We start from the raw sequence: 26,957 nt of genomic DNA, 5'->3' as shown, positions 1-26,957 counted from the left end.
AGGAGGGGTTTCTGGAAGATGATGGGACAAGACTTCTGGAAAAAGAAAAGAGTATATCATTTGAAAATGAAAGTAGAGACAATGAATGTTTTTGCTCCATAAGACGCACCTGACCTTAAGACGCACCCTAGATTTAGAATAGGAAAACAAGGAAAAAACATTTTGAACCAAATTATATATTAATATATAGTAGGTTCTGCACCCAGCCCCCCTCACTCCCTGCTAGGCTCTGCACCCTGTCCCCCCTCCCCATTACATCATTTTGCTAACTGAAATTTATTTAAAATTCACATGATATTGGACCTTACAAAGGCTACTGAGATCTATTTAGTAAAAATATACGAAAGAGCATGTCTTACTGGAATATTTAAGAACATAAGAACATAAACAATGCCTCTGCTGGGTCAGACCTGAGGTCCATCGCGCCCAGCAGTCCGCTCACGTGGCGGCCCAACAGGTCCAGGACCTGTGTAGTAAACCTCTATCTATACCCTTCTATCCCCTTTTCCAGCAGGAAATTGTCCAATCCTTTCTTAAACCCCGAAACTGTTCTCTGCCCTATAACGTCCTCTGGAAGCGTGTTCCAGGTGTCGACCACACGTTGGGTAAAGAAGAACTTCCTAGCATTCGTTTTGAATCTGTCCCCTTTCAACTTTTCCGAATGCCCTCTTGTTTTTTTATTTTCTGAAAGTTTGAAGAATCTGCCCCTCTCTACTCTCTCTATGCCTTTCATGATCTTGTAAGTCTCTATCATATCCCCTCTAAGTCTCCTCTTCTCCAGGGAAAAGAGACCCAGGTTCTCCAATCTCTCAGCGTATGAAAGGTTTTCCATCCCCTTAATCAGTCGTGTCGCTCTCCTCTGAACTCTCTCGAGTAATGCCATATCCTTCTTAAGGTATGGCGATCAATACTGGACGCAGTACTCAAGATGCGGACGCACCATTGCCCGGTACAGCGGCAGGATAACTTCTTTCGTTCTGGTTGTAATACCCTTCTTGATTATACCTAGCATTCTATTCGCTCTCTTAGCAGCCGCTGCACACTGTGCCGTCGGCTTCATTGTCATGTCCACCATTACCCCCAAGTCCCTTCCCATCGTATAATTGTGCCTCCGGTTTCTGTTTCCCACATGCAATACTTTACACTTCTCAACATTGAACTTCATCTGCCATCTCTCAGCCCATTCCCCTAGTTTGTCCAAGTCCCTTTGCAATTCTTCGCATTCCTCCTTCGTCCGAGCTCCATTAAATAGTTTGGTGTCGTCCGCAAATTTTATTATCTCACACTTCGTTCCTGTTTCTAGATCATTTATGAATATATTAAAAAGCAGCGGCCCGAGCACCGAGCCCTGCGGAACACCACTCGTGACCTTCCTCCAGTCCGAGTAGTGGCCCTTCACTCCTACCCTCTGTTTCCTTCCCTCTAACCAGTTTCTGATCCATCTATGCACGTCTCTGTCCACCCCATTTGATGGAGTGCCAAGCTTCTCCTGGGTGGGGGGAGGGGAAGGAGAAAGGCAGGGGCTGCTAGTGACTTGGCCATTAGCTGTAAAGGCTGAAAGAGGGAAGGAAGGAGCTGCGGGAGCCCAAGTCAGAACCAGTCCTGGGATTCAAACACGGTCTCTCCCCAGATCGGATCCAAACCAGCACCAATCGCAAGCCAGGTACGATCTCCCCAAGCTGGATCGGAGCCACTGTCTGACGCGGTTTCCTCCGATCCGGATCCTCCCTCCGAAACTGGTCCCAAGTCAGGCGTCGTCTCCTCCAGATCGGAGCGCTGTCTCTCCCTCCCCGATGAGTGGATTGTGGGACGTTGTGGGCCAGTCCCATCTACTTCCTGATTTTGCTGGTCGCTGGACAGCAGCCTCCTCATTATGTCGGGGCCAGTGGTGCACAAGTGTGCTCCTGCATAGGCACGTGCCATTTCCTGAATGGCTGCCGTCAGTTCTCACGGGACTTGCGAGAACTGATGGCAGCCATTCAAGAAGTGGTGTGGGCCCATGCAGGAGCGCGCTTGTGTGCTGCTGGCCCCGACATTATGAGGAGGCAGCCGTCCAGTGACCAGCACAATTTAAAGGTACCAGGGGGAGGGGTTGGTTGGTTGGTTGTATATTTGCTCCTTAAGACGCACCCTTATTTCCACCCACTTTCTTGGGGGAGGGGAAAAAGTGCATCTTATGGAGCGAAAAATACAGTATATCATTTGAAAATGAAAGTAGAGACAATGAATGATTGTTATGAGGGGCCAGCTCTGTCAGAAGTCTACATCCAATGTCAAGGGCTCTTTAGGAAGGAATTATGACAGGCGCTTGAATTGTTAATGTGTCAACTGTTGATGTATTTGTTGTGTGGAATGATGGTTAGTCGAATCTCTGGATGCTTGAGAGGAGACATCAAAAGCTCTGGCTATGATGCTCTGGCAAGATATTTCTTGCTGGTAAGAAGAGATGTAATCAGCTGATGCTTGGTCAGGTAGAAGATGCTGCTCAAAAACTTTTAACTTATGGAGCAGAGATTTTAAATACAAAGCCATGTAAAACTGGTAGTTTAAGACTAGTACTGGCAAGCATAGAGGTGTAAAAATATGTCTGCCAAAGTTATCCATTGTTCTACTTTCTCTTCCTGGTGGTGTGCAAATGTATGTTTTGGAACTATTGGCACACTAAGGTGGATTGCACCACCAATGAATTATGATGTAGCTATTAATGAAGCCAGAAGAGGACTGAACTCAATATAGACTCTAGATTGTTAGGGGCAAGTGAAACTGATAAAGGAGTCTCCCAGTTTTTAATTAGAGTCTCACTGAGGACATTATGGATTGGGAGTTTTAGGCAGTCTTTAGATCACTCCTCATAATCCAGACATTCCATCAATTGTGCCCTTGTTTCTTCCTAAGACTCCATATTGATGGGAAGATCTTGGCCTATCTGATGGATGAAGGTAGTGAAAGAAAAGTTCTCTGGAGGGGACCTTCTTCATGGCATCGGAGAAGGATCTGAAAGTATGCTATACCATATGATTCATTGGCAGAAAATTGTGAAATGTCCTCACTTGAGCATCAAGACAGATGGTCATAGTATCTCTGTGATGATCAGCAATAAAAACATCAGAAGGAGTGTTGAGATGATTGCCTGGAGTGAATCGAGGGGCATCTCAATAAGCTACGATGTTCTGACTTTGATGCTTGGGTAGAGCACTAACAGGGTTGATGATGAGGTAACCTAGAGCAGCACCATGTCTGAAGTTTAGGTACATCTCCAGTTTGGGTCGAGGCTGGTGTTGGGGCCAGAAAAGACTGCATCAGTTGAGTCTGCAGCATGCCAGCGAGCTCCTGTTAAAGTAGGAGTTTAAGCTGGTCTTGGACAGATGGCACTGATACTGATACCGTGCAGAAGGCACCGAAGTCTCTGGGTGTCCTCAGAGGTGATGATGGATGTCGAGGAGAGAGCACTTAAAGTGATGGTGAACAGCTGTCTCGACATCAATGCTTGGAATGCTTTGAGATAGAAGAAACACGAGAGGACTCAGAGGGTGTTCTGGCTTGGAACGTTGCATCCCAACATGTGTAAACAGATATATGGGTCCTCATACATCTGGGGCAGCAAACATTCATACCAATGTCCCTAATGGGGTCGTGTAGTTCATCATCGGACCTATTTTTTTTTTATGTCTGTTTGTAATGCTGTTTTTCTGTATGTAATTTTTCTTCTTTAATATGTGCAAACAAAGTTAACAACCACTCCAACTATTGTAACCAAGCAGAAGAATGTAAAGGAGCATTTTGTTTTTTTTTGGGGGGGTAGGGGCGGGATTTTGCCATTAAAGGGTTTTAAAAAAGAAACCAGACACCATCTGTGCCATGTTATTGCCTAAGAAAAGCGTGCAAGAGTGGCCTTGAAATTGTGACTGGAAATCGAGTCAAATGGTTGGTGAATATAGAGGAGAAGTTTCCTTCTCTATGATTTCAGACAAGGAAGAGAAGGTGGCAGGGGCTAGAAGAATGAAATGGGGAAAGTGGAAGAAAGGTGACTTATTTTAAAACTCCAGATTGATTTTGTGGATCTTGTCAAGGAAGCAGTCAGTTATACCACTGGCAAAGAATGAAAGGAGGGTAAGAGGTGAAGGGAAGTGAGAGTGGCAAAGAAACATAGTAAATAACGACAGATAAAGATCCACAGGATCTATCTAATCTGCTTAACAAGGTAGTCTGTGCCTTGCCCACCATTATGCATCGGCCCCAGTCACCCATGCTTAAACACTGTTTGTCAAGTCTTTACCATGCCAAACATACAGGCAATCCAAACATGATGGGTTAGTATCTACTACTACTAATTTCTATAGAACTGCTAACCAAAGACCAAGTATTGCTGACAATAACATAGTAATGGTAGGCAGATAAAGACATGCACAGTCCATCCAGTTTGCACAACAAGATGGCCAGACTTGAATCTGGCATTCTGCACAGGCTTCACTTCATGATTAAATAGGAATATATTTTAACTCAAGTCTCTTCCTGCCAATTCAACTTTTTAGTCATGATGCCTTCCCCTCCCTCCTGAGCTGCAGCGCACCCTCATTCGCAGCAAGTGGCAACAACTAGAGTTGACAAACTTTAACTGTTTTGCCATTTGTGGGACACAGAACATAGAAGTCTGCCCAGCATCAGCTTTAGTTTCCCCATGCTGGATTTGGTGAATCTTTTTTAAGCCAATAAGGACTAGAGGCTAGAGTTTGCCAGATGGGCACAGTAATCTTGTTTGGCAAGTACAAGAGGAGACTGGAATGAGGTAAGTATGAATTTCAAATGTATGACATCAGTATGTGTACTGGATTTTAGCGAAAGCAGCTTTGTAAAGTGAGCACAGAATGTCTGAAGTGACATTCTGACTGAACATCTTCCTTCTAAATAAACAAATCTGGAAGTTATAGGAAACTTTGGAGGATGTGATATTATAGCTGACATTTCAAATTCTATGATTCCTCTTGCATGACAGTAGACAGATTTTAGTTAAGAAAATGTCGGAGAAAAAAACCCCTTAAAAATCCAACCATAATGAAATAAATGGTACCATAGTTTTATTTACTGAATATACTTACTAGAACTGCCAGTGGGAGAGGAATAAAACCCATTCTCCTAGATACAGAGTCACTGTAATCTGTATAAGCCTGAAAGAAAACAGAAGCGAGTATGAAAGATTGAAGAATTTATGCAAATATATAGGATACATTAAGAAAAACCCAAACAGTTAACTTTCTATAAAGAGATTAACTAGGTTCTTATCTTGCTAATATCTTTTCTAGTAGATAGGTGTGTCATTCTGGACGGATGGGTAATATCCCCATGCAAGTGAGCTGTGCGGAAGGAATTCACTCCAGCTTTTGAATTCCTCTTCCTTCACTAGAGGGCTCTCATGCCCCCTTTAGAGTGTACCAGAGCAAGAGATAACCCAATATACAAACACATGTGAAGTAGGAGCATGGGGAAACTCTCCAAACTACAACTCTGTTCTGCTTTGAAAACATAACAAAGGCTAAACACTGCCATTGAACAGGTGAAACATCAAAATAATCATGCCAAACAGAAACATTTATGGAGCTCAAGTATTACCCCAATGGGTTACAGCAATAAATTATTTTTTATACCCTTAAGGTCTGACTAATATTCAAATTTCAGTTTGGACTCAAACTTTCTGATTGAGACAGTAGGCAGGTGCAGGAGATAACCGACAGTGCAAGGCTCCAGAATTACACACCTATCTACTAGAAAAGATATTAGCAAGGTAAGAATCTAATCTCTTTTTCTAGTGCAATAGGTGTTTCATTCTGGATAGGTGGGATGTACAAAAACAGTCCCAGAAATCTAGGGCGGGACCAATGCGCTGGCTCATAACACTGAGGACTCAAAGGTGGAGTCCTCCCTAGCTGCTACATTAACTCTATAAAACTTGGAAAATATATGTAGAGTGGATTAAGGTGCTGCCCTATAAATCTCCTCGGGAGAGACCACCTGAGCTTCTGCCCATGAAGAAGCAACACTTCTAGTCGAATGTGCCTTTATGGAGAATGGTGACTGTTTTCCACGGGCAATATATGCTCCAGAGCGTGTTGCTATTGCAGTGGTTACCTCAATCAGACTCCTTGTAGATGTTTATGCCATGGACTCCAGAAGCCTTTGCCAGTAGGCCCCTCAGAATAGCTTTGTGGTTGTGATGATGGATGCCAGCCTGTTCAACTTGGGGCCCCACTGCAGCAAATGCCCAATCCAGGGGCATTGGCTGGCCTCCCAAAGGAAGTGGTCAATCAACAGATTGGAGCTTCAAGCCATTCGATTGGCAATGCAGTGGCTGGAGAAGAGTCTGGAAGGCCAAGTGGTCTGAGTCTTCTCAAACAATACTACTATGGTGGCGTATATCAATCGCCAGGGAGGCACCAAGAGTACACAGCTGAGTCTGGAGGCCTGCTTACTGTTCAAGTTGGCAGAGTTTCATCTTCATATGAAGTATATGGAGTATCTGCCCGAGCCCGAATCTTCGGGCAGCACAGACATATGCCTGAATATCTAACAGCCTCTGATCTGTAGCTGTAACCTTGTTGCTTTTTCTGGTTGCCCTACCAGGGAGTCCACAAGCCAGTCCATTAAAGGCTGGGAGAATTCAGCTTGCAATCACTTTGAATGATTTCCAGCACCCAACAGTCTGACGAGATCTGTGCCCAGGCCTCCGCACACTCCAAGAGCCATAATGATGCACCCATGTCTCATCAGCAGTGACAATTCTCTCCAAAATATGTGATCTTCTTCATACCATCTCAGGAACTGGGTTGTAACCTCCACACGCTGTTGCTTGTTTAGATCAGTAAGCTGTTTGGGAACCCATCGTGAGCAGACTTTCCAGTAACCCAAGTTGTCTATGAATAAGGCAAATGCAGATCCATAGATGATGTCCAAATCTGCAGCCAATTGAGACACTTATGTGTCAGTCTTCTCTAATCAAGGCTTCTGCCCTCTCAATGTGCTCTTGTGTGCGCAATGTTGATGGGCAACCAGAATAACCTTCGTCAGTTACACCTGTTCTTCCTGGTAGAAACCTTTTTACACACTCATAAACCTTTCATTGATTCATGGTGCTATGTCCATACCAAGTCAATATCCAAAGGTGAATTTCCACAGGTCTCACACCCTCTTCCCAAAAAGCACACTTCAATGGTGCTATCTTGCAATGAAGCATCCATGTTTATGACCTTGTGGCTGCCACACGACTAAAGGTCGAATACCGCACTGTGAATGGATGAACTATTCAACAGGCAATGTACGAGTACATATGTTGCATTTTGCTAGCTCTGTTCTGGTTATTGTGTAATTTAACAATCGCATTTAATTTCTGATTCATCTTCATATATATGGTACCTAGCATTATGCACAATTTCCATGCTAATATTTTGGCAGAAAAAAAAAAGAGCTATAACAAGGAAATTGCCGAAAAAGCCCAAAACCAGCATGGTACTATACTTGCATACCCTGTTATAGAACAGTATCTAAGGGCTCCTTTTATCAAGGTGCGCTACGGGGGTTAGAGTGTCGGATATTTCATCACGCGCTAATCCCCGCGGCACACCAAAAAACTAACGCCTCGTCAATGGAGGCGTTAGCGACTAGCGCGGCAGGCGGTTGAACGCGCGGTATTCCGCGCGTTAACCGCCTACCGCAGCTTGATAAAAGGAGCCCCAAGTATTTCTGTGTGAATCTAAAAATAGGGGAACTTGGGTGGATCAGGAGTGTTACTGTAAAATGTGTGCAGTATTATAGAATTCAGGAGATCCATGCCCAAATTATGTGTAAGGATTTACATCTGGTTTCAGCTTGTGTAAATGGTCGCGCCCTAAGTAGGGTGCAGATTCTGGTGCTACTTTCTATTCTATAAGGGCACCAGTTTTCTCCTATCAGCTTTAGTTTTTGAGATACAGAACATGTGCCATTGGCTCCCAGTATCATACCGAATTTTATACAAATTATCTTTACTCACATTTAAATCATTATTATACAAAACCCTGCTTTTATCTACAAAGTTTTAATTCCATATAATTCTCCTAAATTTTTAAGATCTAATGACCAACTTTTGTTGGTCATTCCTACTCTTAAAATTATTAACACTCGTAGGCAATTCATTTTTACTGTAACGGCCCCACAGACTTGGAATTCACTCCCACTTTATTTAAGAGAAGAGAAGAATTTTGAAAAATTTAAGAGCCAACTTAAGAGCTTTCTTTTTAAAGATGCGTTCAATACCTAATTGAAATGTTAATTGCTCTTTCATCATTTTCTCTTTTATGCATTTTGATCTCCAATTATTTATTTGTCTTCCCATTTCTTTTGCGTTTTTACCTTAATTGTTGATTCTTTCCTATCGAAAATTGTATTTCTTCCCCTTTTGTCCTATTGTTTGCTTGTTTTTGTATTATTTACTTTGTTTTAATTAGTTTGTTTTTGATGATTTTATACCCTTGTTAACGTTACTCTCTATTTTATGTACATTTTAGAAATTTATTTTATTATGTGTACATCGCTTAGTAATTGTAATAGGCGATTAATCAAATAACAAATAAACTTGAAACTTGCCATATACCACTCTTCACTCTGCTTGCCCATTAAAAAAATCTGGATATTTTAATGTAGTGTTTACATTAATATCTTTTAAGCATGAAGAAAACATTAAAAATTAAAAGAAAATGTACAACATGAAAATCTACTCATTTCATAGCAAAAGCACAAGTTTATGATACAAACTTTCCAGTCATTCGAAACACAAGAAGCTCCTTTTATAAGGCGTCCACGAGTGAGATCTGCCAGGACAATCCCGCATAAGATTCCAACAATAGTCTGCCATCATGTGTGCATCCCATCTTCCTTGGCATCTGGCCTTCCATTATTTTTATGATCTTGTGAGATGGGATTGACAACCCGAGTGTTCAGGAATAGAGTGGGGTTCTACAAGAAATTCCCCTTTTAGCACAGCCAGGCATCACCACAATTCTCAGCTAGAGGCCATCCATAAACTTCAACTTCCTAGAGAACCTAATGTGAATCCTACATTAAGCCAATGTGCATCATTGGTGAGCAACAAAAGCTGCAAATGCTGAATTTTCCAGCATCATCACTTTGACCTCAGGAGCAGAAGCCTGGCTTGGGAAATAAACTCTGGTCTTCCACTTGCCTTCTGCTCATCAGGTAGCTAAAAAACTTTCCACATTAAACAAAACAAAGAAATCTTTTCAATCTCCAGTAAAAACTTACATTTTTCTGTCGACTGCTAACAAGCTCAAATGCAAGACTGGCTCTGTATTCACTGTATACCTAATTAAAAACAGAAGAACATAAAACCAAAGCTAGTGTTGGCAGAAATCACTGTCACAACAATTTTTACAGCATCATAGCTTAAGCATAGAATCAAATCATTTTTCATATTCTGCTGTCTAAAATATACAATTCAAAATGCATTAAAACAGAAGGTTGTTTCACTAGTCTACATATTCTCTACACTTTCAACATGAAAGAATATAAATATTCAAAAGGTAATAAAGAAAATAAACCAAAATGTTTTGATTGCATACTTCTTCACATTCCTTGATTCAATACTTGGTAGCAACCCTTCTGCTGCAACAACAGAAAAAGGTTCTGCATAGCAGGATTGTACAGTTTTTGCTCATTCTTCTTGCCTGAATAACTCAAGTTAAAAGGACTTTTGGATGTGCCTTCTATGATCACTGAATAGAACTGAGCTAGGTACTCAGGATTTATTTTTATGCACATCATCACTGAAGAAAATATTTTAGTTTTGCTCCAATACCAATTGCTACCAATGAATTCTTTATTTTCAAATTTCCTTGCCTGCACCCCTGTATCCTCTTCCTCCGTGACCGCATCATTTATATTCTACAGTCATGTATCAATCTTAATGGAGAGCAAACCTGATCCTGTGTGTGTCCTGCCTTAAAACAGGTATCCATAACCTCTTACCAGCAAGTCCTATGAGGGGCATTCAATAATTTATCCAGACTATGAAAAAAGTAGCAAGTGTGTTGAAACAAGTCTGTGCATGTTGTGACTTGTCTCAAAGCTAAGATTTATAGAAAACAGATTGATAACAAATAAAAACTATTAAGTGCAAAATTAAGAGCCAGAATGTTTTAAGGTTTTTTTAACTAATTTAGTTTGGGTTGTTTTCATAGTATTGAACTCCTCCTGATGAAGCCAGAGGGGTGAAACTCAGGACTGAGTTGAGGAGCACATGAACAGCACTTTTGCACTCTTACACTACGGCAATTTGTACATATTTATTGATATGAAACTGGCAAAGAAGAAGCAATCATCATGAAGCCATAACAATATTTTCTAATCACCTCATCATTCAAGTCGATTGAGATAAGTGAAAAATAGTTATTTAACTTTATTAGAAATATTTAGGGTGATTAGTATGTTTGAGTTGAAGGACCTATAAGTGCGATGATGGTCCTGGAATATTCTTGCTATGGTCTTCATGCAGGAAATACAAAACTGAGCACTTATATAGATAGAATGTGAATATATTTTTAAGATAACATATATGTATATTTATACAAAAAAGAAATAAAGCTGGTAACTCTAAGAATAGTAGTTATACTGAAATACCAGTAGTGGATATATTGAACTCCTAATAATTATAAGTTTGTCTCAAAGTTACTCAAGCACAGTTGCAGCTCAGTGCGAGTAACATTCCAAGAAACAGAATGGCAGGAGAGTCCTCGTGCGAATCAAGTAAGAAAATGCTAGATTTGGAGCACCGTTCAGTGATAAAATTTCTCACAAAAGAAGGGAAAAAAGCAAAAGAGATCCATAAATGCGTGACTGCAGTTTATGGTGAGTGTGCCCCATCATTCTACAAAGTAAAATTTTGGATCAAGCAGTTTAAGCGGGGTAGAGAGTCCATTGACGCTGACCCTCACATTGGACAGCCTTTAAAAGCAACTTACACAGAAATGTGCAAGAAAGTCAAGGATTAATTTTGTCAGACAGACGAATTAAGGTTTTCCGAATACCTGAAAAAATGGGCATCTTGGCAGGTACAGTTTGGAAAATAATTCATGAAAAGTTGGGCATGTCCAAGGTTTGTTCAAAATGGGTTCCAAGAATGCTGACGCCATGTCAGAAGGCCACGAGGCTCCAATGCTGTCAGGAGACGTTCCATGAAGACCAAGTGATTTTTATTTTCATTGTTTGGTGACTGGAGATGAGACTTGGGTCTATCACAGAGATCCTGAGTCCAAAATGGAGTCAATGCAGTAGAAGCACAAATCATCCCTCATCCCCAAAATGTTCAAGACAGAAAACTGTGCAGGCAAAATCATGGCAACTGTCTTCTGGGATGATGAAGGACTTTTGCTTCTGGAGTTCATGCTTCTGGAGTTCTGCCAAACAAGACAACCATAACCAAGGAGAGTTATGCCAACAAAATAATCCCTTTGTGGGAGTCAATCAAGGAGAAAAGATGAGGAAAACTCACAGCAGGTGTGCTGCTTTTTCATGGCAATGCTCCAGTGTATATGTCATGATAACCACAGGCTGCCATCTGAGAATTTGGGTTTCAGCAGCTGAACCATCCACCCTACATGTCTGACCTGGCTCCCTCAGATTATTTCCTGTTCAGAGTTTCGAAGAAATCTCTCCATGGACAGTGGTTTTTAACCCTTTCAGGACCAAGGGACATATTTGTCCCATAACTTTAAAATCCTATAAATTTTGATTGGGATAGTCTACAGTTCTAAATTTGATATGCACGGATTCCATATGATACTGCCTTTATGTAAACAAACTGGTTCCGACATTCATTCATTAGCGTTGTTGCCAGATTGACGAGAAGATTCACTTGCTACACTGTCCATAAGCCAGAAGTGTGATTTTTTTTTTTTAAATAATGATATTTCACAAAAAAAATCAATTTTTTGGCATCTGCAAGCCCTTTTTACCATAAAAATGTCGTCAAAACCACAAAAATTGGCCTACGATCCTTATGGTCCTGAAAGGGTTAAGTGATGAAGAATCAAGGACATCCTGGTTTGAAGGTCAAACAGAAAAATTCTTTTCAAAGGGATTAAAGTCATTGAAGGAAAAATGGATGAAGTGTATGGAGCTATCAGGGGACGATACTGAAAAATATATATATATTTTTTTGAAAACTCTTTTCTTTCCAAGTTCCAAGTTTATTAATATATTTTCTTTCCTTCCTAGATGAGGTTAACGTGGATAAGTATAAGGTGATACATGTCAATAACAAGAATCTTATACACAAATACAGGATGTCCGGTGCAGTACTCGGAGACACCCCCCCAGGAAAGAGACTTGGGAGTACTGGTCGACAAGTCGATGAAGCCGTTTGCGCAATGTGCGGCGGCAGCAAAAAGGGCAAACAGAATGCTAGGAATGATTAAGAAGGGGATCACAAACAGATTGGAAAAAGTTATCATGCCTTGGTACACCCCCACTTGGAATACTGTGTCCAGCACTGGACGCCGTACTTAAAGAAGGACATGGTACTACTCAAAAGGGTCCAGAGAAGAGCGACTAAAATGGTTAAGGGGCTGGAGGAGTTGCCATACAGTGAGATTAGAGAAACTGGGCCTCTTCTCCCTTGAAAAGAGGAGACTGAAAGGGGACATGATTGAAACGTTCAAGATAATGAAGGGAATAGGCTTAGTAGATAAAGATAGGTTGTTCACCCTCTCCAAGGTAGGGAGAAGAGAGGGCACTCTCTAAAGATGAAAGGGGATAGATTCCGTACAAACGTAAGGAAGTTCTTCTTTACCCAGAAAGTGGTGGAAAACTGGAATGCTTTTCCAGAGACTATTATAGGGGAAAACATCTTCCAGGGATTCAAGACAAAGTTAGACAAGTTCCTGCTGAACCAGAAAGTACGCAGGTAAGGCTAGACTCTGTCAGGTCACTGGTCTTTGATCTATGGGCCGCCACGGCAGCGGACTGCTGGGTATGATGGACCACTGGTCTGACCCAGCAGTGGCAATTCTTATGTTCTTAGATAAATTATTGAACTCCCCTCATATCTTGTGGAGAAAATTATAATGGAGTTCAACATAGTTAGCAGATTAGGGTCCAATTCACTGAACACAGAAAGAAGGTTATTTTGGAAAGCCATTACTCTGTGTATGTGGCCGTATGTGTGAAAAACCTCATTAAAAAAACCCATGATGAGTATAAAAGTACTTGCTATGACATAGTGGCATGTACTTTGATGGTGGACATGGGTGGATTCTGGCAGCACAAGTAGAATTTTCAAGTACACATGTAGATTAAAAAATAATCTATAATGTATGCACTTTCATTTACATCTTCCCCAAGCAAGTGTATGTTACGATACCTCTATTAATGTCAAGGTTTCTGTCAGATATGCTAGTGTTTTATAAACACAAACAGATGCTTATCTTTATAAAATGGCACCTACCTCCAAGGGGAACATTTTGTAACTAGGTGCCTCTATTTCAGTGCCCCAAGAATGCCAGGTAGGGACCTAGTCTATTATGGAACCAAAGCACTTAGGTTCCTCTAAAGTAGGGCTGCCCAAGTCTGGTCCTCGAGATCAACTGGCAGGTCAGGTTTTCAGGATAGCCACAATGAATATGCATGAGAGAGATTTGCCTGCACTGCCTTCTTTGTATTAAAATCTCTCTCATGTATATTCATTGTGGATATCCTGAAAACCTAGCCTGCCAGTAGATCTTGAGGACCGGACTTTGGCAGCCCTGCTCTACAGAATACTAGCTTACCCCCGTATTGGCACATTCATTGCAGGTGTCTCTTATGCCAGCCATACAGCTGGTGTAAATGCGAATGCTTAAACGCAGCAGGAACACACATGACTTACAATCCTCTGTAAGTTACAAATCTATTATCCTACCTATTACCGCTCATTCCCCTCAGGTGTGTACACCACTCCACTTTTCAAATAAAGTTAGAGCTGTTCTGTAATTTAAGTGGATATTTGCAGAATAGCGCTTAGGCAGAACACTGGCATTATGCACATATGAATGTCACTATTCTAAATATTTACACATGTAATGTGCACATAAATATGAACATTTAGTCTACAGAATTGCTCTTTAAATGGGCATCACTTAGATAACTACTTATTTTTAAACACATAGTAAAAAAAATATATATACATAATATGGTCTAGAATGTGCACCCTGTTATTATTTTCTAATAAATGGATATGGCACAATGTTAAACTCATTCTCAGAAATATATAATATAAATTTGCATAAAGCATTCCAGCTTCTCAATTATTAGTAAACTAACTGCATTTATAAAACAGCATGTCTAAAATCTGAATAGCAAGAGAAAGAAAATCTGTAACCAAGTGCCTCTATTTTGGCGCCCTAATAGGGACCTATTCTATAATGGAACCAAAGTGCCTAGATTCTGTCACAGAATGCTAGCCTAACCTGGCGAACACTGATAAGCAGTGGTACTCAAACTTCTCATGTGAAGTTATATCAAACTATAAAGCCTACCATTAAAACAAAACAGTTTTAATATTGAAATCAAAATTCAGAGTCACACTCTACAGCATTGCTACTAATGAAGTTACAGACTTAAAATTATTTGCAATCTATGATCTTGGTATGTGCTTTTGATTCTGGTAGCTGGATGACAGGAATATATCTATATAAAGTGACCTATCTAGAATTTACTAAGATTCATCAGTGAGTAAATATTTGCAATTTGAGAGACGCAGAGAAGTGAACATTAAAAGAAAAAAAAAAAAAAGATTTTAGTAAAACGGTTCTGTGGTTCACAAGCAGAATTTTCTTGCTATAAGCACATTTTCACATTCATGAAAACACTAAAAGAAATTGAGCATCAATAGTTAGAATAGTCCAGTTGCATACGTACATCTGCAGTGATGTCATTGAATTTGGTAATAAAGGCGTGCTTTACAATGTCAACTGCAATCTCAGAAGCAATCACCATACAAACGTCTGGGAATAAGACCCAAAGATGATCTGAAGGTTAAGAAAAAAATCAAAACAAACATTATATATAACATGTCATCGGGCATGCTAAATTATGTACAAATAACACATTTTAAAATTTTTTTACAGATATGGGCTGATTTTTAAACCATGATCCAGAAGATAAAGTCCACTTTAGAGATAAAGTCCAATTTAGATATCTTCCAATATGGTTTTGTTTTTGGAGTGAGAACAGGTCAGAATTTTTTGATATGAAAATGCTTCTAGGCAAAACATAATTTCCTAATAATAACATACTAGATGATGGAAGATAAAGACCTGTACAGTCTATCCAGTCTGCTCAAGATAAATTCATAATGTCCTTGCCATTTTCAGGGCACACACCTGGAGCCTAGTGGTTAGAGCAATAGGCTGAGAACAAAGGAAGCCAGGATTCAAATTGTACTGATACTGCTTATGAATTTAAGATTGTAAGCCGGACACACCTTGAACTACTACTGAAAGGTGAAAGCTAAATCTAAATACATCGGTATTGTACTAAAACCTTTGGCATTACCATCCAAAAATCAGTCCAATTCTAACCTTAGATAAACCAATTTGTTTTGGGACACAATGTAAAAAGCATTTTTTTCTCATGCAGGATCGATCAGGCACACAAATACATGATGCTATCTATCACACATCATCAAGATAGAATATGTATCCCAGAATTCAGTGGAAAGATCAAGGCACATGCAGTCCTTCTTGCAAACAATGGTCTCCTCAGCTAGTTCCACAAACAAGAAAGCACAGTTACTTACCGTAACAGGTGTTATCCAGGGACAGCAGGCAGATATTCTTGACTGATGGGTGACGGCACCGACGGAGCCCCGGTACGGACAATTTTAGAGTGATTGCACTCTAAGAACTTGGAAAGTTCTAGTAGGCCGCACCGCGCACGCGCGAGTGCCCTCCCGCCCGACAGAGGCACGCGGTTCCCAGTTAGGATAAGCCAGCTAAGAAGCCAACCCGGGGAGGAGGGTGGGACGCAAGAATATCTGCCTGCTGTCCCTGGATAACACCTGTTACGGTAAGTAACTGTGCTTTATCCCAGGACAAGCAGGCAGCATATTCTTGACTGATGGGTGACCTCCAAGCTAACAAAAAGAGGGATGGAGGGAAGGTTGGCCATTAGGAAAACAAATTTTGCAAAACAGATTGGCCGAAGTGTCCATCCCGTCTGGAGAAAGCATCCAGACAATAGTGAGATGTAAAAGTATGAACTGAGGACCAAGTAGCAGCCTTGCAGATTTCCTCAATAGGAGTGGAACGGAGGAAAGCTACAGATGCTGCCATAGCTCGAACTCTATGGGCCTTGACAGAACCTTCCAGTGTCAGTCCGGTCTGAGCATAACAGAATGAAATGCACGCTGCCAGCCAATTAGACAACGTACGTTTAGAAACAGGACGTCCCAATTTATTCGGATCAAAGGACAGAAAGAGTTGGGGAGCTGATCTGTGGGGCTTAGTACGCTCTAAATAGTAAGCTAGAGCCCTCTTACAGTCCAAAGTATGTAGAGCCTGTTCTCCAGAATGAGAGTGAGGTTTCGGAAAGAAGACAGGCAGAACAATGGATTGGTTGAGATGGAATTCAGAGACAACCTTCGGGAGAAACTTTGGATGTGTACGCAGAACCACCTTGTCATGATGAAAGACCGTAAAAGGTGGATCTGCAACTAGTGCATGTAGCTCACTGACCCTCCTGGCAGAGGTAAGAGCAATAAGGAAAAGTACTTTCCAAGTGAGAAACTTGAAAGGAGTGGTAGCCAAAGGTTCAAATGGAGGCTTCATTAAGGCGGAAAGAACCACATTGAGATCCCAGATTACAGGAGGGGCTTTAAGAGGTGGTTTCACATTGAAAAGACCCCGCATGAATCTGGACACCAAGGGATGAGCAGAGAGAAGTTTTCCATGAACTGGCTCATGAAAAGCAGCAATAGCACTAAGGTGGACTCTGATGGAAGTAGACTTAAGGCCAGAGTCAGACAAAGAAAGTAGATAATCCAACAAAGTCTCCACAGCAAGGGAAGTGGGATCATGTTGATGAAGAAGACACCAGGAAGAAAATCGTGTCCACTTCTGATGGTAACATTACAGAGTGGCCGGTTTCCTGGAGGCATCCAGAATGGAACGAACGGGCTGAGACAAAGAAGTATTATGAGAAGTCAGCCCGAGAGAAACCAAGCTGTCAGGTGCAGAGACGGAAGGTTGGGATGCAGAAGTGTCTCCTGATGTTGCGTAAGCAGAGAAGGAAACAGCGGAAGTTGGCACTGGCACTGAGTTGAAGTAGAAGGGAGAACCAATGTTGCCTGGACCACCGTAGAGCAATCAGAATCATGGTGGCTCTTTCCCTCTTGAGCTTGAACAAGGTTCGCAACATGAGAGGCAGAGGAGGGAAAGCGTACAGGAACAGATTGGACCAATCGAGGAGAAATGCATCCGCTGCCAGACGGTGAGGAGAGTAGAGTCTGGAGCAGAATAGGGGCAGCTGGTGATTGTGAGGAGCTGCAAAGAGGTCTATCTGAGGAGTGCCCCACTGAGCGAAGATGGACTGTAGAGTTAAAGGATCGAGTGTCCACTCGTGAGGGTGAAGAATTCTGCTGAGCTTGTCTGCTAAAGAATTCTGTTCTTCCTGAATGTAGATAGCTTTCAGAAAAAGTTGGTGATCTGTGGCCCAAGCCCAAATCTTCTGGGCTTCCTGGCACAAGAGGCGAGAGCCTGTCCCCCCCTGTAGTACATCGCAACTTGATTGTCTGTGCACAGCAGGAGGGCTTGAGGAAAGAGAAGATGTTGGAAGGCCTTGAGGGCATAAAACATCGCTCTGAGTTCCAGGAAATTGATGTGATGCTTCATTTCCTGGGCTGTCCAAAGTCCTTGAGTTTGGAATTCGTTCAAATGAGCTCCCCAGGCATAAGGGGAGGCGTCGGTGGTGATGACAAGTTGATGAGGAGGTAGATGGAACAGAAGACCTCTGGAGAGATTTGAGGATATCAACCACCATTGTAGAGACTGACGAAGAGACGATGTCACAGATATGTGTCGTGAGCAGGGATCCGTCGCTTGGGACCACTGGGTAGCTAGGGTCCATTGAGGAGTGCGCAGGTGAAGACGTGCGAAGGGTGTGACATGAACTGTGGAGGCCATGTGACCCAAGAGTATCATCATTTGCTTGGCAGAGATGGAACGTTGTGGAAGCACCCGCTGACATAGAGACTGAAGAGTTTGAAGACGGTTGGACCGCAGGAACGCTCTCATGAGGACTGTGTCTAACACCGCTCCAATGAATTGAAGTCTCTGAGTGGGGATGAGATGAGATTTGGGTAGATTGATCTCGAACCCCAGAAGTTGGAGAAACAGGATGGTCTGGTTGGTGGCCAGGAGTACTGTCTGAGATGAATTGGCCTTTATCAACCAATCGTCCAGGTAAGGAAAGACCTGAAGGTGGTGAGAGCGTAAAAAGGCCGCCACCACAATCAGACATTTGGTGAACACTCTTGGAGAGGAGGCAAGGCCGAAGGGCAGCACCTTGTATTGGTAATGACAGTGATTGATCATGAAATGGAGGTACTGTCTGGAGGTCAGATTGACCGGTATGTGAGTGTATGCCTCTTTGAGATCGAGGGAGCATAGCCAGTCGTCTTGATTGAGAAGAGGGTAGAGAGTGGCTAAAGAAAGCATCTTGAATTTTTCTTTGACTAAGCATTTGTTGAGATCGTGAAGATCTAGAATTGGTCTAAGATCTCCTGTTTTTTTGGGGACTAAAAAGTAACGGGAGTAGAATCCCTGTCCCTTTTGATCTAGAGGAACTTCCTCTATGGCGTTCAAAAGTAGGAGGGATTGAACCTCCTGGAGAAGGAGGGAAGACTGAGGAGTGTTCGAAGCAGACTCTCTTGGTAGACTTTGGGCAGGCAGGGTCTGAAAGTTGAGAGAGTAGCTGTGGCGGATGATGTTGAGGACCCATTGGTCCGAAGTGATAACTTCCCACCGGCTGAGGAAAAAAGTGAGACGGCCACCTATAGGTTGAGGTAGGTGGGTAGATGTTTGGACGCTGGCTATGCCCTGGAGAATCAAGTCAAAAGGGCTGCGTAGATTTTTGCTGTGGAGGTGGCTTCACAGATTGCTGTTGCTGTGGCCTAGGAGTCTGTCGTTGTTGCTGATGTTGACGCCTAGGTTGCTGGGGAGTTGATGGCAATGGACGAGCCACATAACGGCGTTGATAGGCCGACTGCTGTCTGAAAGGTCGTGCCGGTGGAGCTTTCTTTTTCGTTTTGAGCAGAGTGTCCCAGCGAGTCTCATGGGCGGAGAGCTTTTGGGTGGTCGAGCCCATGGATTCCCCAAAGAGCTCATCCCCCAGGCATGGGGCATTAGCCAGCCGATCTTGATGGTTGACATCAAGCTCAGATACTCTAAGCCAGGCAAGGCGGCGCATGGCCAAAGACATGGCCGTGGCTCTAGTGGTAAGCTCAAACGTGTCATAAATTGATCTTACCATAAATTTACGGAGTTGGAAAAGAGAAGACGAGCAGTGGTGGAAAGCCTGTCGTTTCCGCTGAGGAAGGTACCTTTCAAAGGAAGCCATGGTGGTAAGGAGATGCTTGAGATAAAAAGAAAAGTGAAAAGCATAATTACCAGATCTATTAGCTAACATTGCATTCTGGTATAACCTCTTACCGAATTTGTCCATGGCTTTGCCCTCTCTGCCAGGAGGGACAGAAGCATATACACTGGCTCCCGTGGACTTCTTAAGTGTAGATTCCACAAGCAGAGATTCATGTGGAAGCTGTGGCTTAACGAATCCAGGAATAGGGATTATTTTATATAATGAATCTAATTTATGGGGAGCTCCTGGGATGGTCAAAGGAGTCTCTAGGTTCTTATAGAAAGTTTCCCTCAGGATGTCATGAAGAGGGAGTTTCAAAAATTCCTTTGGAGGCTGATCGAAGTCAAGGGCATCAAGGAAGGATTTTTTAGACTCAGCCTCCAAAGGAATGGAAAGAGATTCACACATCTCTTTCAGGAAGGAAATGAAAGATGTAGAATCCTGTTTTGAGGATGGATCTGGAGCAGCAGGATCATCCTCATCCGAGGAACACTCACCCTCAGAAAGAAAAGGCTCTTCGGAGTCACCCCACAGATCAGGGTCCCTAATATGGGAGCTACGGTCTCGAGACTCAGGAGTAGAGGGTTCTAGGTGTCGGGATTTGCGTGCCGACTTACCCGACCTCATAGATACGGTACCGGGAGATGTTACCGACTGCAGCGGTGCCGAAGTCTGCACCGACTGATGCTGGGCTCTCGGTTCCGGTGCAAGAACTGGCATCGATATCGATGAGGCCGAGTGAACCGGTACCGAGACAGTGGATGCAGACAATAAAGGTTGCTCCACTGCCGGTACCGGCGGCTCAGACTGGACCGGGACCGGAAGGTTCGGTGCCAATAGAGCAGGAAGGAGTTGTTGTAACTGCTCCTTGAGCTGCGTTTGTAGGACGGCTGCAATGCGCTCATCCAAAGAGGGCACCGGTACCGCCTTTTTCTTTTGCGGTACCTGCGGTGCTGCTCGACGCCCCGAAGATGAGGAGCCTGAGGTCGAGGGACTCACCTCAATAGGGGCGGAGCGCTTCCGCGGGTGCCTCACGGTCGGCAGGACTGGGCTCGCTGCAATCGAGACCGGAGGACGCTCCAGCGGGGAAGGCTTCTTAGCCGGCTTACCTGGATGTTGCGACGCCGGCGCGGTGTCGACGAAGTGGGTGCCAACTGTGATGGGGCCGATGCCGGTGTCGATGCCGCAGGATCGGACATATCGGCACCGAAGAGTAATTGCTGTTGTATCTGGCGATTTTTTAATCTACGTTTTTTTAACGTGGCACAGCGGGTGCAGGTGGAAGCCTGATGCTCAGGACCCAGGCACTGTAAGCACCAGTTGTGCAGGTCCGTGAGGGATATAGGCCGTGCATACCGCTGGCACTTTTTAAACCCTGGCTGGGGAGGCATGAAAGTGAAAACGGCTTCTGCCAAATCGAAGGCCGAGGCCTCGATGGTGGCAGTAGGCCCCGCCGGGGCAAAACCGAAATGAAGAAAAAAATAAAGAAATAAACTCTCGGTTTTTTTTTTTTTTAGAAAAAGAAAAGAAAGAAGGGAAAAAACTCCCAAAAAGGTTTCGCGAGCGGGAAGGCGTATAAGAAAAAATTTCAACAGCCGTTGAAAAATGCGACTTCTTAGCTCCGCGGAAACTAAGAAACTGGGGACCGCGCGCCTCAGTCGGGCGGGAAGGCACTCGCGCGTGCGCGGTGCGGCCTACTAGAACTTTCCAAGTTCTTAGAGTGCAATCACTCTAAAATTGTCCGTACCAGGGCTCCATCGGTGCCGTCACCCATCAGTCAAGAATATGCTGCCTGCTTGTCCTGGGATAAATAATGCTACTTTCAAGGAGGAAGAAAGGATTGTGTGCCTGATCAATCCTGCTGCCTACAGAAAACATCTGTTAAGACTGAGCAACAATACTTTTACTGCTAAAGGGTAGGTTTGAGTCAGACATGCAAGTAGGCTGCTCAACTGTTTCATATATAAAATCAGTATGAGAGTTGCAGCATCAACCATTATGGAAATGTGTTATCCTGGGTAAAAACTGGGTTAAGTTCAAATGCAAGTTAGGAGAGAAATTGCATCAGCAGAAGAAAACAAAATTTCCTTTGAAGGTCCTTTTCTTTTGCACTGGGATGGGAAAATGTTACCAGACATTGATGGATCCAAGACAAGTGTAGACCTTCTGCATCAAAGGTGGTTCTTATGTCATAGGCCATTAATTATTTGTTGAGTGCACAAGAATAACAATATACTGCTAAGCTTAGCGGTAGTTTTAAAATACAGTGAGGTGGGATAACCTTCAAACAGTTTGTTTTAAGTAAAATTTTGTGTGTTTTTCATTTTTTTTTTAAAATCTTTATTGATTTTTAAACTAAAAACAGTGCTAAACAAATAAAAGAACAGTAGGTATTACATACATTGCACTATTATCTGTACAGGCAACTTACATATCAATCCGGATTTTCAAATTTCCTATATTAAATTATAATACAATTTAACATAATATATGATTTAATAAATAATAGTCACCTAAATGTCACCATCAGTATTTATTCATTTCCAAAGGAATAAAATGAAATAATGTGTTAATTTTTTTTGGGACCACCCTATTGTACAAGCACGTAGCACTACTTACAAGCATGTAGCACTACATATTTTTGTAAAATAGCTATTCCTTGTCTAGCCTTTCATTACCTGGATTCCATGAGAACTGTTCCATGTTTCTTAAACATACGATAAGTAACAGCACATAGTTTGTGAACCTCTCCTTGATGTCTGAAGAAAAAAAGAGGAAGTTACTGATATAATACAATTACTACTAATGTAGGTCTCAACACAAAATGGCAGAGATGTCCAGAAATCACCTAGAAAGAATACGGTTAAAAATGCTCTAGCTTATCCCCAATTTTTTAATTTATTATTATTTTTAAATATTTTTGCTAAACTCCAAGATTCAGATTGGCGGAACTAAGATTGTCTGGAGGCATTGGTTAAATGCAGGAATACGAACTTTAAATGATGTTATTTCAAATGGAAAAATGCTTGAGTTTACACAATTGCAAAATAAATTTGGACTGAATAAATCACAATTTTATAAATGGTTGCAATTGAAGCAGGCCATTCAGGCAGGGTTCCCTGAATGGAAAACTTTAAATTTTCAATACAGCATGGAATTTTTATGCTTCCAGGCAGATTTTCTGGGTCACCAGGCCGCACAGTGGTATAAAGTTATTAGTGAATTGGTTAATAAAAAAACCTAAAAATGGTCTTAGGGATATTTGGAGCATTGAGATTAATCATCAAATTTTGGCATCTCAATGGCCACAAATTTGGTCTTGGAGAATAAGATGTACACTGTCAGCATCTATGAGACAAACTTGGTTTTTTCTTTTGCATAGAGCATTTTGGACCCCTGTTAGATTACAAAAATTAAATAGTTCAATGTCTAATAGATGCTGGCATTGTAAGCTTGAAGCAGGGACTTTGGATCATCTTTTATTTTTCTGTCCCTATATATTAGCCTTTTGGAATTTGATCTGGGATCAAATAAATTCTTTATTAGATAATCCTGTAGCATTAACTTATGATACTGTGATATTTGGCATATCTATGAGGAAAAAGAGTCAGATATCGGCAAGTAATAACAAACTTTTATTGATTATGACAGGAGTTGCCATGCAACATATTACTACAAATTGGAAAGATCACACAAGACTTAATTTTAATTTCTGGTGGAATTCACTATGTCACATATATAGAATGGAACGTTCAATAGCAATACAAAATGGAAATTATAAAAGGTTTAATGAAATATGGGGGCCATTGACATTGTTTTGTAATGAATAAACACCATTTTCTTAACATTATTTATGATTGGAAGGGAAAGGGGAGGGTTTATATAAATGAAAAAAAAAATAAAAATGTAAAAAAAGAAATATGACAAAGATTGATTCAATTAAATAATTGTATGGAAAGGGAGGGGGGAAGAAGGGTTTAGATATATATACCTTTGTTATGATCTTGATAGATTTATCAAGTGATGTTAGTAAATCTATGTATTACTTATATTGTGCACTTGTTGAAAGTTTAAAAATGATTAAAGAATTATTAAAAAAAAAAATATATTTTTGCATTTGCTAGAGAATGTTTGGCAGTCATAAAGGACGCAGTGAGTATTAGTTCATCTGGTGTTTTACCGAATATTTAGAATAGATACTAATGCTCTTATTTTGTTTCAGGTGCCTTAATGTATTTTGGCTATTAGCCCTGAAGCAGTGGACTTACAATATTGTCCACAAAACGCTGCCGCGTCGGCGGCATAGCCAGTGCACAGGCACCCTACTGCTATTAAATCTTCAAGCCATAATGAAAATTGCTTAAGATAAGTGATTTAAATCTTTAAATCATAATGAAAACTGCTTATTATAAGTAATTTAGTTGCCTTTAAGTTCTCTATTTCTGAGAATTTTGCAATGCTAAAACACTATTCAGTTATAGTAAGGTTGTAATATTAGACTATATGCCTTAAGGTCTATTTAAAAACTATTTATGAAAAACTTTAAGCTAGAAATGAATATTTCAGGACAGACTTTAAGGTTTAAATCAACTATTTGAAAATTTAAAAAAATATTTAAAAATAATAATAAATTAAAAGGTTTTTATAAGTTCCAGGTTTTTCCGGCCTATGATTGGAGCTTGGAGTGGTAATACTACGCTGACAGTTCAGTCCATGATAGGACTACGCGTAGGCTCCAATTCTGAGGCCTTTTCCTGGATTAGGAGATAAGTTTTGTTGCATTTTTCGCATGTAGTGGGTTAAAAATTCTTTATATGAGTATAAATGCACATGAGTCATGTCTCTTTCATTTGAAAGGAAACTATGGAATGAGAGGGCATAGGATGAAATTAAGAGGTGACAGGCTCAGGAGTAATCTAAGAAAATACTTTTTTACAGAAAGGGTGGTAGATGTATGGAACAGTCTCCTGGAAGAAGTGGTAGAGACAGAACCTGTGTCTGATTTAAGAAGGCGTGGGATAGGTACATGGGATCGCTTAGACAGAGATAATGATTACTGTGGATGGGCAGACTAGATGGGCCATTTAGCCTTTATCTGCAATCATGTTTCTATTTGGATAATGTAGGTTACAAGTATTTTAAAATCAATAAATAAAACATAGCTGATTTTAATTCAAGGATAGCATAACAACATATCCCACAAAATAAATCTAGGAAAACATTTTTTTAATTTAATTTAAGCATGTCTAAACAAAGACACAAATCAGAATTCAATTAAGAAGCAAAGAGAAACCTAGTGTTTTCACTGGTGTTTCTAGATAATAGCTGTTTTCTCCACACATCACACAATAGAAAATCACATCAGAAATATGTTCTGGAACAATAAATGTTCATGTCCTGTGTAATGTACATACCACTGTTTGACATCTGAAAGAGATTGTTCTTCTCAAATTTCTTGAAAACACTTCCTTTAATTTCAACAAACTGTAATTGAAGCATTAACAATTAGTCTTTCTGTAGCAATCGAGCTGAAGACGCAATGCATTTCTTGAATATCAGGGATAGGATACAATATAAAACTGAGACAAACATTAGCATCTTATCAAATTACTGCATTCCCTTGAATAGTGAAGGGCATACTTACATGGTAATGTACAGAGATGGAAAAACATTTTAACATGTTAAGGAGTAGAGGCATTAATTGATGTTATCATTACTTCACTGCTGGTTATTAAGGCAGTGGTTCCTAACCCTGTCCTGGAGGACCACCAGCGAAGTCAGGTTTTCAGGACAGCCCTATTGAATAAGCATAGGGCAGATCTGCATGCCTCTTACCTTCATTATATGCAAATCTCTCTCATGCTATCCTGAAAACCTGACTGGCTGGTGGTCCTCCAGGACAGGGTTGGGAACCACTGGTTTAAGAGAACAGAGTTAATAAAATCAATACTTACATTATTAGACATCATAATGGTAAGTAACGACTTGTTGTGGGAGTTGAAGGCTACATTAAGTGTTGTTGCTTGAACAAGAATGAGAATGGCATGTAAAACTGAAAATAAACATGTTAAGGAAAACACATTTGAGTGCTATAATAAGGAAAGTATAAAAAAACTATATCCTCCATATTTTTTAAAATTAATTTTTATTGAACTTCTTAACACTGCAGAGCATTACTTCATAGTAGAGGCATAAAACAGGGTGCTTAGATTAATAGGAAGGTGCCTATTTTTATAAAAGCATGCAGGCTCGTGTGTGGGTCTATATAAAATGATAGCATAAACCCTGTACAACTTAGATTGTGGACGTTGACATGTATGCCTGAATATATGCACATATTTAATAGAGGATTTAAAACATTGCCTGATCAGAACAGACAGATGCTGAAACATTATTAGAAATTAGGGAGGCTATCAAACTTGGTAACACAATAATAATAATAATGGGGGATTTCAACTACACCAGGTTAATAGGAAAGAGTATGTATAATCACCAATTGACAAAAAACTCATACTCTATAAATAAGCAGCTATATAGAACCCCCTGCAGCTCCACTGACTACTACAATAAACTATACCGCATTTAGAGGGACTACACTGCACTCACACACCACACACTAAAAAAGAAGATTCATACAAAGAGTAGTAAAAGAAAGAAAAAGCCTCAGTTCGGCTTCATGGGCTCCAAAAACTCCACTTTCTTACAAGAAGGCTCCACTTCCATAAATCATATCCCAAACAATCACTGAATCGTGTGTCAGCAGTAGCAACTCCCAACATAGGAGTAGTAGAATCACAGTCTCTCAAAAGTTCCAGAGCAAGTTCAATAGCCCCCATATAGGCACAGTTCTAATAAAACGCATGAAAAACAAAAAAGCAGGTACTTAGCTGCCAATCATATTGTGCCGAGATTCCCCAAACAAGGATACACATACAGGACACGCAAAACTTAGATAGGCATCTTCACTGCCCTATTAGTGGAATTAGAAAAGGTACAGAGAAGGGCAATAAAAGGATAAAAGGGATGGGATGACTTCCCTATGAGGAAATGCTAAAGTGGCTCAGGCTCTTTAGCTTGGAGAAGAAATGACACAGGGGAGATAAATAGTAGTAGTAGATATGATAGAGGTCTATAATATACTGAGTAGAGTGAACAGGTAGATGTGAATAGCTTGTTTACACTTTCCAAAAATACAAGGACTATGGGCATGAGAAAAAGCTACTAAGTAGCAGATTTAAAACAAACTAGATAAAATATTTCTTCCCTCAATGTGTACTTAAACTCTGGAATAGAGAATGACA

General features: G+C 41.1%; 1 protein-coding gene across 1 annotated transcript in view; it reads right to left on the bottom strand.

The window, feature by feature from the left end:
- The window catches only part of TAPT1 (transmembrane anterior posterior transformation 1), a 139,271-nt gene that overhangs the window by 22,458 nt on the left and 89,856 nt on the right, over positions 1-26,957 (bottom strand). Inside the window, exons 6-11 of the mRNA XM_033948817.1 lie at positions 25,611-25,708; positions 25,071-25,140; positions 22,335-22,415; positions 14,938-15,047; positions 9,289-9,348; positions 5,097-5,165 (exon numbers count right to left, since the gene is read on the bottom strand). Of these exons, the coding sequence (XP_033804708.1) occupies positions 5,097-5,165; positions 9,289-9,348; positions 14,938-15,047; positions 22,335-22,415; positions 25,071-25,140; positions 25,611-25,708 (488 nt within the window). The remainder of the gene's footprint in view (positions 1-5,096; positions 5,166-9,288; positions 9,349-14,937; positions 15,048-22,334; positions 22,416-25,070; positions 25,141-25,610; positions 25,709-26,957) is intronic.

Source organism: Geotrypetes seraphini, chromosome 1 (genome assembly GCF_902459505.1).
Source record: "Geotrypetes seraphini chromosome 1, aGeoSer1.1, whole genome shotgun sequence".
In the NCBI taxonomy this organism is placed as follows: domain Eukaryota; kingdom Metazoa; phylum Chordata; class Amphibia; order Gymnophiona; family Dermophiidae; genus Geotrypetes; species Geotrypetes seraphini.
This window is presented reverse-complemented; position numbering and strand designations above follow the sequence as displayed.